Source organism: Tamandua tetradactyla, chromosome 9 (assembly GCF_023851605.1).
Source record: "Tamandua tetradactyla isolate mTamTet1 chromosome 9, mTamTet1.pri, whole genome shotgun sequence".
NCBI classification, from domain to species: domain Eukaryota; kingdom Metazoa; phylum Chordata; class Mammalia; order Pilosa; family Myrmecophagidae; genus Tamandua; species Tamandua tetradactyla.
Window position 1 is genome coordinate 430,396 of NC_135335.1, and position 10,511 is coordinate 440,906.

The 10,511-nt window shown below is 69.2% G+C and overlaps 3 protein-coding genes across 19 annotated transcripts in view; 2 read left to right on the top strand and 1 right to left on the bottom strand.

The window, feature by feature from the left end:
• Positions 1 to 1,247, top strand: part of LRRC56 (leucine rich repeat containing 56) — a 32,907-nt gene extending 31,660 nt beyond the window's left edge. For 6 of the 9 annotated variants that reach the window (XM_077115252.1, XM_077115249.1, XM_077115250.1 and 3 more), the window contains one exon: positions 469 to 1,106. In XM_077115252.1, coding sequence (XP_076971367.1) covers positions 469 to 797 — 329 coding nt within the window. In that variant the 3' untranslated portion in view covers positions 798 to 1,106. Of the gene's footprint in view, positions 1 to 468 lie in introns of all 9 variants that reach the window. The other 3 variants (XM_077115255.1, XM_077115251.1, XM_077115254.1) reach the window with 3 other exon arrangements.
• Positions 1,248 to 1,400: 153 nt separating this feature from the next.
• LMNTD2 (lamin tail domain containing 2) lies at positions 1,401 to 6,672 on the bottom strand. Of its 9 annotated transcripts, XM_077115246.1 has the most exons (15): positions 6,358 to 6,672; positions 5,773 to 5,839; positions 5,366 to 5,545; positions 5,120 to 5,272; positions 4,667 to 4,760; positions 4,395 to 4,550; positions 4,016 to 4,087; positions 3,836 to 3,918; positions 3,273 to 3,541; positions 2,639 to 2,991; positions 2,371 to 2,481; positions 2,110 to 2,300; positions 1,774 to 1,889; positions 1,641 to 1,693; positions 1,401 to 1,559 (listed from the first exon to the last, which is right to left on the bottom strand). In XM_077115246.1, the coding sequence occupies exons 3-15, from the start codon at positions 5,542 to 5,544 to the stop codon at positions 1,428 to 1,430; spliced, it is 1,962 nt and encodes a 653-aa protein (XP_076971361.1). In that variant the 5' UTR covers position 5,545; positions 5,773 to 5,839; positions 6,358 to 6,672; the 3' UTR covers positions 1,401 to 1,427. The 9 variants fall into 9 exon arrangements, with proteins under 9 accessions (XP_076971361.1, XP_076971353.1, XP_076971360.1 ...); XM_077115238.1 differs by having other exon boundaries at positions 5,366 to 5,839; XM_077115245.1 differs by lacking the exon at positions 6,358 to 6,672 and having other exon boundaries at positions 5,773 to 5,929.
• Positions 6,673 to 6,906: 234 nt separating this feature from the next.
• RASSF7 (Ras association domain family member 7) lies at positions 6,907 to 9,635 on the top strand. The gene is made up of 6 exons (XM_077115257.1): positions 6,907 to 6,986; positions 7,700 to 7,831; positions 8,007 to 8,692; positions 8,797 to 8,925; positions 9,009 to 9,090; positions 9,171 to 9,635. The coding sequence occupies exons 2-6, from the start codon at positions 7,708 to 7,710 to the stop codon at positions 9,200 to 9,202; spliced, it is 1,053 nt and encodes a 350-aa protein (XP_076971372.1). The 5' UTR covers positions 6,907 to 6,986; positions 7,700 to 7,707; the 3' UTR covers positions 9,203 to 9,635.
• The last annotated feature ends 876 nt before the right edge of the window (positions 9,636 to 10,511 follow it).

Here is a 10,511-nt window from a genome sequence, read left to right on the forward strand (position 1 = left end):
TCACAAAGCCCCCTCCCCTGCCCGTCCTGTCCCCCTGGCGGGAGGAGAGTAAAGGTGGCCTGAGCGGGGTCGGGTCTGTGGCAAAGGGGGGGATGTTGGCAAGGGTGCCCGGAACCATCCATGGGGAGACCCGGGGCACCAGGTGGGCTGGGGGCTGGCGCCCAGGAGGCCACACCCCTCGCCCCTCACAGATGGCCTTGAGTGGGCTCAGGGTGCACACTCAAGCCTGGAGGGCCCTGTGGGTGGGGCCTTTGGAGGGACCCAGGCCAGCGGCTGCTGCCTGGGGACCTGGCTGACCATGAATTGGGGGGCGGGGGGCAGGGGGGTGGGTTGGAGCAGGGAGCTGGATGGGCTGAGCCCTGCGGCAAGGCCGCCTGCAACCCACTCGAGACCCAGCAGGTGCAGCAGGGTGGGGGTGGGACCCGTGGCCGGAGCAGGGCACCCTGACCCAGTCTCCTTGTTTTGCAGCACCCGCGGGGGGCTCAGGCTCTACCCTGGTCCCCTCACCCCCCAGAGGCCCCATGCCACCTGCTGCCCGCACCAGCTCCTGGGGGCCTGCAAACCTGCCGCTGGGGGGCCGGCGGCTAAGGGCCCTGCGCGGCCTGGGGCCTGGCTCCCCAGGCGCTTCCTGGGCTCAGGGGCCGGCTCCCCCATTGAGAACGCTAGCTGTGGCCGCAGGCCCGAGCCCACACACCCAAGGATATACCGCCCCAAATTCAACTCCAGAGCCCCCAGCGGGACCCCTGCGGGGCGCTCAGCACCTGAATCCCATCACCGCAGCCCACTCCCACCCTTAGTGGGGTGATCCCACATTGCTGAGCAAGGAGCGCCCCAGGGTTTTCAAGGTGGCCTGGTGGACTCCGTCCTGGAGGTGGGGGAGGTGGGCATGCCTCCTGCACTGTCCTGTCAGTGGGGCGCAGGGGAGTTGGGGGAAAAGGAGACAGGAAAGGTGACAGCCGAACTTGGGGTTGTCAAAGGCTGACTCATCCTGTAGGGACGACCCGGCGCCCGACAGCTGTCCAGGCACCTGCCTCTTCCCAGGGGCCTGGCCTTCCGCGGACGATGGTCAGCCGGACAGACCGGGCAGGGGCTGGGCCCACGAATGGTGAGTCCGGGCCGAGGTGGCCCTGACCAAGTTGCCCGTCCTGGGGCCTCGGGCTCTCCGGCGTCCGCGAGCGGCTTTCCCGCGCAGCACCGGGTGTTGGACGTCGCGGACGCCGAGTAAAGGATTCTTGGGTGCACAGAAGCGCGGTTTATTTGAAGGCGATGTTGGTTCAATAAATGCCGCACTGCTCCTGCCCGCCTCCGGGGCCTGCTCTCCGCGGCGCCCGGCCGCCGGCACCGCCGCCACCTCGGGGACGCGCGCTTGGAGCGAGCGCGCGCTCACCCGGCCGGTCTGTCGGGCGCTGGGTCCCGGACGGCGGCGCTCACAGGCGCGCGCACGGCCCCGCGGTGATGGGCGCGCAGCTGAGGAAGCGGAAGCCGAACCTGCTCTCGGCGGTGCTCTGCACCGACAGCGCCACCATCGGGCAGCCCCGGTCCACGCCGCGGCGGCACACCTAGGCGTACGGGGCGGCTAAAGGCCGGGCCCGGGGCGCGCGGTGGGGCGGGGCCGCCCGGACACCCACGCCCGCGCTCACCTGCACCGCGTGCTCCTTCCTGGCCTGGCGGCCGTCGAGGCCCGGCCCGACCTCTGCGTGAAGGGAGCGGGGTAGAAAGGTCAGGTCGGCCGCGCGCGCCCAACCCCGCCCCGGCCCCCTCGTGCGCGCTGACCCGGGATGGCGGGCAGGGGCTCGAGGTTCTCGGTCTCGGCACCGTCGGGTCGTGCCCAGGCCTCCCGCGGCTGGAGGAGCTTGTTGGCGCTCAGCAGTGGCAAGAAGGTCCGGGTTCTGGTGGGGCGAGGGCGTCGTGAAGATCAGAGCCCGACCCGGTCAGAGGCGATGCTGGGCAGGGCAGGCCAGCGGGGACGGGGAGGCACAGGCAGGCCTAGGCGTGCGGGGCCCTGAGGCCGGGGCGGGGGGGTGCCCAAGGGTCGGCCCAGGCTGAGGGCCGAGGGAGGCGGGGGGCCGCGCAGGGCGGGGCAGGGGCGGAGGACCGGGAGGTCCTCACCTCGGCCTCGCCCTCTCCGGCCGGGCCGCCCGCGCCTTTCTCTTGCGCGAGGGTCGAGGCCCGTTTCGCTGCTCGTCGACGCGCGGCCCGGCCTCAGAGAGCGGAAAGCGGTCGATGGACAAGTCGGTGTTCTCCGCGGAGATGCTCCACACGGGCGTCGCGCACTGCGGGGCCTGGTACTCGCTGAGGACCTGCGAGGGCGGGGGCTTCGGCGGTCACCGCCCCGCCCAGCCACTACCCCCAGCCCGGGCCCGCACTGACCTCGCCCTCGGAGTTCAGAAGCAGCGTCACACAGCGCGAGCTGAAGCAGACGGATTCGCGGCGCAGGGGAGAGCGGTGTTTCCTGGTGCTACCGGTGCCCTCACCCCACACCTGCGGGTCGCAGGTGCAGGTGAGGCAGCGCCGGGCGGGGCGGGGCCGGTGTGGTACAGCGCGAGGCGGAGCGGGGCGGGGCGGGGTCGGGCGGGGGTGGGGGGGCCCGGGCGACACCGCCGGGACCGGTGCGAGGCCAGGCAGGGCCGGCGCCCACCGTGACGTGGTGCCGCGGCGGCAGCAGCGTGCCGGGCGGGAAGCGGTACCGGCGCACAGGGAAGTCGCGCTCAAGCTGCTGTAGCACCGAGCCGCCCAGGTCGGCCGTCTCCTCCAGCGACTGGTTGAGGACGCGCACGAGCTTTTCGCGGCTGCTCACGGCCACGATCTTCAGGTAGGAACCGGCCGGGCTGGCGCGGGGTGGCGTGGGGCACAAGGTGTCCAGAGACCCGCTGTGCCTGCGCCCTGGCCACTGGGTCGCACCCCACCTCTCGTCGCGTCCGTATGGCCTGGGCACCACCGAGATCTTGCAGGGCGCCCCAAGGGGATTACAGCGATCCTGGTAGAGGAGGCCTGTCCGGGAGGGGACCCCTTGGAGCACCCACAGAGGATGCCCCCTGAGGGCCAGACAGCCCTGAAGCCCCCTGGGGGTCCGCGGGGACAAGGAATGAGCTAGGGACCAGGAGGGAGGGTGAGGCCCTGGGGCCTGGTAATGCTGGTTCTGACTGCGAGGCCTCCTCACCTGGGCCAGGGCCCCTGGGTCCACCTGCTGACCCCTAGAAAGGTCTCAGGCCTTCCTGGGGCAGCTGTGCCGGGCCTGGGGGTGGGGGTACGGGGAGAGCTGCCTACTCCACCTTCCAGCCCGGTAGTGGTGTCTCCGCTGAAGGTCTGGGTCTGGGCATCGACCTGCTCCTGGGAGGATCCTTCTGGCCCCTGGGGCGGGTGTCCTGTCACCTGACGCACGAGGGAGGGCTGGGCCAGCGGGCAGCCCCCAGCGTCCGAGCTGGAGCCTGCAGAGCTGCTGCTGCGCGCCCCTGGCAGGGAGCTCCACTCCACGCTCTTCTGTTGCCTCCCCGCACGCTTGCGGGGCGCCTCCGAGTTCCAGCTGCCCTGCCCTGACTGCCTGTGGGGCCACGCACTGCTCACCAGGTGCAGCCAGCTCCCTGATGCCCAGCCCAGGCCGCAGCACCCATCCTGGTGTGTGGTCCCTGTAACTGGGGTGCTCACCCCAGGAGAGGGCATGCCAGCTGGGACCTGTCTTTTACCTTCACCCCAGGGGCACCCCCTAACCCCCTTCACAGATAGAGAACTGAGGTTCAGGGGCACAAAGAGGGCCAGGCTCGGGTTCTGGTCCACAGGTGGCAAGGCCAGCCCCCCTTCTCTGGCCCCTGGGGTGGGGTGGGGGCTGCGCAGTTACTTGTGCTCCGAATCGACCCTGGTGAGCAGGTTGGGGTATCGCTGGGCAATGCTGTTCCAGTCTACGTCCTCCAGCCGGAAGGCCTGACGGGAAGCAGTAGGCACTCGGCCACCCCCGCCCACCCGTCCTCCGACCCTGGAGGGCTCCAAGCCCTGAGCCCACGCGGGGGGCCTCACTCACCTCCTGCGCGGTGGGCAGCAGCTCATTCTCAGAAGAGTCACTGGGAATCACCAATGTGTCTGCTGTCACCACCTGCAAGAGGAGGTGGGGAGCAGCCAGTTGGGGCTGGGGAAAGGGCCTCCCCTCCCCCTCGACCTCAGCAGCACCCAAGGGTGTGATGTGCCGAGGTCATGTGGGTTGGACTGCAGGAAAACGCTCCCTCCCTCCTGGAAGCTTTAGTCCCAGAGAGCCTGAGAGTTCGGCCCCCCAGGCAGGCCCGTGTACCCCTGCAGCGGCAGAGGTCAGCGGGGAACATGTCATCCAAGGAGGCTGGGGAAGGGGACGCGGCAGGCAGGAGGGCGGGCGAAGCTGAGTGGAGCAGGTGGGGAGGCGTGCTCACCTCCACGCTGCCGGTCTGAGACCGCAGCACACGGCCGACCCAGGAGGAGTGGGCCAGCTGCAGGAGGCAGGACTTCTGGAAGGTCTGCAGCTCAGCCTCCAACTGCTGCAGCGTGTTGGTGGCCTGCAGGAGCCTCTTCTCCCAGCGCTCCTTCTCCTGCTCGGGGAGGGAGCACCTGTGGTTCCCCCCTCTCAGGCCCTGGCAGCCCAAACCTTGCCCGGTCCTGACCTCACCCCAGCCTGGCTCCCCTATGCCGGCCCCTGACCCCTCACCAACTGGGCTCGTTCCTTCTCCTCCTTCAGCTCCAGAGTCAGCTTGTGGACTTGGTTCTGCAGGAGCTTTTCCCGATCCCAACCGTGGGAGCTCCTGGGAGGAGGGCATGGGCTCAGCAGCCCCCACCTCTGGGTCAGAGGAGGGGAGAAAGAAGGGGCTCCTTTGCTCCTAGGTACCTGGCTCTGACAGGTCAAGTCTGGGCAGGGGTCCAGATTTTGGCCGGACTCTACCTAGTGCCGCGCTGTGTTCACCCCTGTTGACTCGCTCAGGGTTAGGGTAGGGGTCAAGGTCAGGCAGGCAGTAGGCCTAGGGGCCAAGGTCAGATTTAGGGCCAGGGCTGGGATTAGGGTTGGAGTCCAAGCTTGAGGTCAGCGGTTGGGGCTGAGTTAGAGTGAGGACGGGGTCCTGGTTTGGGCCGGAGGAGGGGTGGTGCCGGGTCCTTTGCTGCTGACCTCTCGGGTGGGCGCCCGGCCACCTCCTGCAGAATGTAGCTGTGCCGACCATCTCGGTTGCCCTGCACTGCCCACCGCAGGGCCTGGAGCTCCAGCTCTCGCTGCCCCCACAGCAGCCTCAGGGTGCGGGGGTCCAGGAACTCAGGGGCCAACCTGTAATGCCAGTGCCCCTGCCGCTTGACCAGGCCCTGGCCTGTGTCTGGCCCGGCCGGGGCACTGACCCCCCTCCCACCCCCCTCTCCTTACTGCTGGTTGGCGAAGATGAGGGCCGGCGTGGCCTGGGGCTTGGTGTCCTGTGGGACTGTGGGAACCCCGAGATCTGCTCCAGCTGGAGGACCCAGGTCGCCACTGACCTGCTCGCAGTCCACCTGGGAGGAGTGAGCCTCTTCCTTGGTCCCTGCAGTGTCCTGGTAGGGCTTGACCATTCTGGATGTTGTTGGGGTGGTGGGGCCAAAGCTGCCCCATGACCAATGGGTGGGTATCCCTGCCGGGCCCTCCAAGCCCCCTGCAGTGCCACCCTCCCACGGTTCACGGGGCATCTCTCTGTGAAGAGGCCTGTGTGTGTCCCACCAGGCCAGGGCAGCAGGTCATGTCCCCAAACAGCATGTCACCTGCTGGCTTGTGTGTTCCCAGTGACCCTTGCCGTCCGGTACCTGAGGTCCTGACTTTCAGCCTAGAACAAGGGGGTCCCCTCTATGCCCCAGACCCAGGTCCTGAGGTCTGAGCCAAGCAGGCGGGGCAGGGAGGGGCTCTATGTCATTGCCATGGACACCGGCACCCTAAGAGGGAGGGGCTGTTTGTTACCAGGAGCCTCCTGAGAGACCCTAAGCCTGGACACTGAATTAGCTCGGGGGGGGGGGGGGGGCGGCTGGAGGCTCAGGGGACCATGGAGTGACCAGCAGGGCCTGCCACGGCCACCCACTGATCCTCTGACACCCCAACCCTGGCAGAGGCTCCCCAGCCCTGCCTTGGGCGCTGTGGCATGGGGCAGGTTGCTGGCCTGTGTGTGTGAGCATGTGTGGGTGTGGCCCCTGCCTCCTGGCACAGCTCTGCCCAGAGGGGGAACCTAGGGGAGCAGCGTGCTGAGCCTCCTCCTGGCCCCTCCCGCGGTCTCTGTCTCCCACCCATCTAACACGCAGGCCTGCCACCTCCCTCTGCCCATCACCTCCCCGCAGCCAGGGTCCCCAAGGCCACTGCGCCGGCCGCCCACAGCACAGACGTGGGACCTTAGACCTGACCTCCATCCCGCCTCCTTCATTATCAGGACTTCAACTCCTGCTCCCTGACGCCTGGCTACGGGTGCGCAGACGGCCACGCGCCGCGGGCCCCTGGCCGCCCATAGGGCGGCCACCACGACCTGGAGCCCCGCACTGCGTCCCCGACTCGGGGATCGAGTGGCAGCTGGGCCCGGGGCAGGGCGAGGGGACGGGACTCAGAACCCGGGGCCTGGGCCCAGGCGTCCCTCCCCAGCGCCGGGACGCAGTCAGGTTGGGCGCTGCGTGGAATCGGCGGCCCGCGGGGACCGACACCTGCGCCGCCCGCGCTTCCGTGTGGCTCGGGGGCTTTAAGCGCGCGTGCACTGGGCCGGCCCGCCCCTCGGCCCAGCCCCACCCACACCTGAGCTCCGCGGGGCGGGGCGCGGGCGGCGGGCCAATGGGCGGGGCCGGGCGGAGGGGCGGTGGCCACTGGGCGCGCGGCGGGGGCGGGCGGTCCGCGAGAGGAGCCAATGGGGGCGCGGTGGGCGGGGCGCGCGGGCGGCGGGCCAATGGGGTCGGGGCCGCCCGCGGCGCCGGGGGCGGCAGGTTGCGGCGGCGCTGGGGGCTCCAGGAAGGCCGGGGCGAGGCGGGTCCGGGGTCCGCGCGCCCAGGTGAGCAGAGCTGGGCTGCTGAACCTCCTGAGTCCCCGCGCGGGCCCGGGCCGGCGGGGTGGCCGCCTGCGACCGAGGAAAGTTGACCGCGGGCGCCGGGGCGGGGGAGGAGGGGATCGGGACGCCCGTGGGGGCGGCGGGAGCACCTGCCCCTCCGCAGCGGCGAGGCCGCGGGGGCCCGCCCAGGTGCGGGGCTGGGCTGGGGACGGGCGCCGATCGGGCAGAGGGGCTTCGGGCGCTGGCCGGAGGGTCAAGGTCAGGGTCGTGATTCCCGAGTGGTCCCGGGGCCTGAGAAGGGCCCTTCCAGGTTGGGGGTACGTTTCCATGGCCGTGAAAGCGTTGTGCTTGCGTCCTGGCGCCCTGGGTGCTTGGGGACTGTGGCGCTGGGTACCGCCCCCAGGAGCGGGCAGTGCCTCTGCGCCAGGTGCGGGAGGGGCAGGAAATCCTGCATCTGGTTAATAATTTGCCTTGTTCCTGGAGTGGGGGGGACAAGGGGCGGCTGCTGAGGTCTGGAGAGCCCAAAGTGCCTGTCAGGAAGGGTTGGCTGAGTTCCTTTCCTGGGGGTCTAGTCTTAACTCCCCCCACCCCAGGAATGTGCGGCCTGGGGTGCGGCTGGGCACGGGAGGGCGGGGCGAAAGGAGAGGCTGGAAGCCCTGAGACCAGCTGGGGGCCCAGGGGCAGGGGAGAGCAGCCGACCTGCCCCTCTACCCCAGGCCCAGGCATGCCGTTGGGGCTGGCCGCCATGGAGCTCAAGGTGTGGGTGGACGGCGTCCAGCGCGTGGTCTGCGGGGTCTCGGAGCAGACCACCTGCCAGGAAGTGGTCATCGCACTGGCCCAGGCCATAGGTGAGTCGGTGTCAGGTGCAGGGACCAGGTGGCCCACCTCATCGGTCTTGCCCACCCTCACCTGTCAAGCCAAGTGAACAGAAGTCGGGGTGATGGGTTGCTCCCTCTGACTCGCCACCATAGGCATACAGGACAGAAGTGGGGGGGCACGGACTGACTGTGCTTCCCCCACCAGGCCAGACTGGCCGCTTTGTGCTTGTGCAGCGTCTGAGGGAGAAAGAGCGGCAGCTGCTGCCCCAGGAGTGTCCAGTGGGTGCCCAGGCCACTTGTGGCCAGTTTGCCAGCGATGTCCAGTTTGTCCTGAGGCGGACAGGGCCCAGCCTGGCCGGGCGGCCCTCCTCGGACAGCTGCCCACCCCCTGAGCGCTGCCCAATTCGTGCCAGCCTCCCCCCAAAGCCACGGCCAACACCAGGCTGCGAGCACCACAAAGCAGTGACCTTTTGTTGCGCAACTTCTGAGCCTGCGGCCTCCGTGGCCCCCACGACAGCCTGCTGCACAGACCTGCAAGGCCTGGAGAGAGCCGTGCAGAGGGCAGCGGCTGAGCTGGGCCAGGAGGCCTTCTGGGAGCAGGAGCTGCGGCGGGAGCAGACCCGGGAGCGTGAGGGTCAGGCACGGCTGCGGGCGCTGAGCGCGGCCACTGCTGAGCACGCTGCCCGGCTGCGGGCCCTGGACGCCCAGGCTCGCGCCCTGGAGGCCGAAATGCGCCTGGCCACAGAGGCCCCTGGGCCGCCCTCCCCTGTAGCATCCGCTGCCGAGCGCCTGCGCCACGACCTGGCCGCACAGGAGAGGCAGAGTGCAGAGGTGCAGGGCAGCCTGGCCCTGGTGAGCCGTGCCCTGGAGGCTGCGGAGTGTGCCCTGCAGGTGAGCCCGTGGGACCCCAGCCCCTCCCGGGCGTGGGGTGCTTAGGGTCAGGTGGGGAGAGCGCTTGTGGGAGGCAGCCCCCTGAGGGCTCCACGTGCCCCCAGGCCCAGGCTCAGGAGCTGGAGGAACTGAACCGGGAGCTCCGCCAGTGCAACCTGCAGCAGTTCATCCAGCAGGCGGGGGCTGCCTTGTCCCCATGCCCCCGGCCGGACAGGGGCCCCCCTAGATCCCAGGTGAGAGGAGACCCCAGGGAGGCTGGGCACAGGGTGGGGGTTGGTGCCCAGCCCAGCAGAACTGCCTCCCCTGCCCCCCACAGGACCTCCTGCCTCCAGCTGGAGAAGAGCCCCTCCCAGGAGTCTCTCGGAGCCCCATCCCAGGGTCCCGCCTGAACCCTGAGGGTATGTCTGTCTTTTCCTGTCCAGACAAGAGGGGTACTCCTGTGACTCTCTCAGCCCCTCACCCTGTGTCCTTTGTCCAGTTACTCCTGTGAGGCAGAACTCCTGGACGTAGCAGCTCCTGCCCCACGGTGGATGCCCGTGCTAGCCTCGCCAAGACCGGCCCTGCTTAGGTGACAGAAGGCGATCCAGTGGCCACAGCACTGTCCCCCACGTGGCCCTCGGGTCTGGGACTGGAATGGAGAATGCCACAGGCCTTGGAGTCTCTGCTCTGTGGGGCTGGCGGCTGGCCCTGGGCCAGGTCTGCCAAGTACCCCCAAGAAGGTGGACACTGAGAGTCACAATTTTTTGCTGGGGACAGGGGAGGCACAGAGGAGGGTGTAGCCTGGGGGTGCCGGCTTGCGGCCGGGAGGTGGCCTTCGTTGCGTCTGCAAGTGGCATGTATACGTGACAAGAGCACAGGAGTGCTACCTCACCGCTGAAGCCAAAACCCCAATAAATTGCCCACAGCAGCCTGCAAAGGGCTGAGGTTGGGATTTGGAGTGTGATGCCCCCAGTGTTCCTGGAGAGCACCCTAGCGTTCTGGGGCTGGCTGGGGCTGGAGCTCTTGTGGCCCGGTAGGGCACAAGACTGGGACCCCCACATTCAGGGCGCTGGCGCCTGCAGCCTGGGCCTTGGCCTCTCCACCTCTGAGCTGGACAGTGGGAAGTGGCGGGCGGGCCTGAGGCACCAAGACAGCAGCATGGTCCTGGCCTCTGTCCTGCTGCTGTCTGGCCCCTCAGCTGCTGGGCTCCCCTCTTCTCCAGCAGCCTGCACCCCAGTAGCCGCAGGACCGACCCCCCCCACCTCAGGGTGGCTCCAGCAATGAGGACGCTGTGGCCAGACCTGCCCGGCAGGTTCACTGAGTCTTCCTGGGCATGTGTGGGGGTGCGGCCTGAGCACCCAGGCCCTGGCGGGTGGGCCCCCGCAGCGCAGAAGTCAGGGTGGAGCCCAGGGCCGCCTCGACCACGGAGTCCTTGTCTCCGGGCTGGGCAGATGCTCCCTGCGCCAAGGCCTGTGGCTCAGATCGGAGAAAGAGCTTCATGGTGTCCAGAGCCTGTCCCCACCCTAGGTGGCACTGTGTGTGGTTGGCTAGGAGGGCCTTTGCTGGACTTGAAGGAGGCAAGTTGGGACTGGGCTCGGCCCTCTCTTTGGCTGGTCCCTGAGCCAGGCCTGGCACTGTCTGCGTCCTTCAGGCAATAGGGCTCCTGAGCGTCCCTCCCTGCCACCACCCCCCCCCCGCCCCGGGAAGACTGGGAGGGCTTCAAGCAAGTCCTGGGTGTGTCCCACCAGTGTGGCTTCTTGGGGAGTAACCAGGGGCTGAGGATCTCCTTATGTAGCAGGGAGAGGCAGTGGCCAGCTGGGCCGGGCAGTGGGCAGAGGCC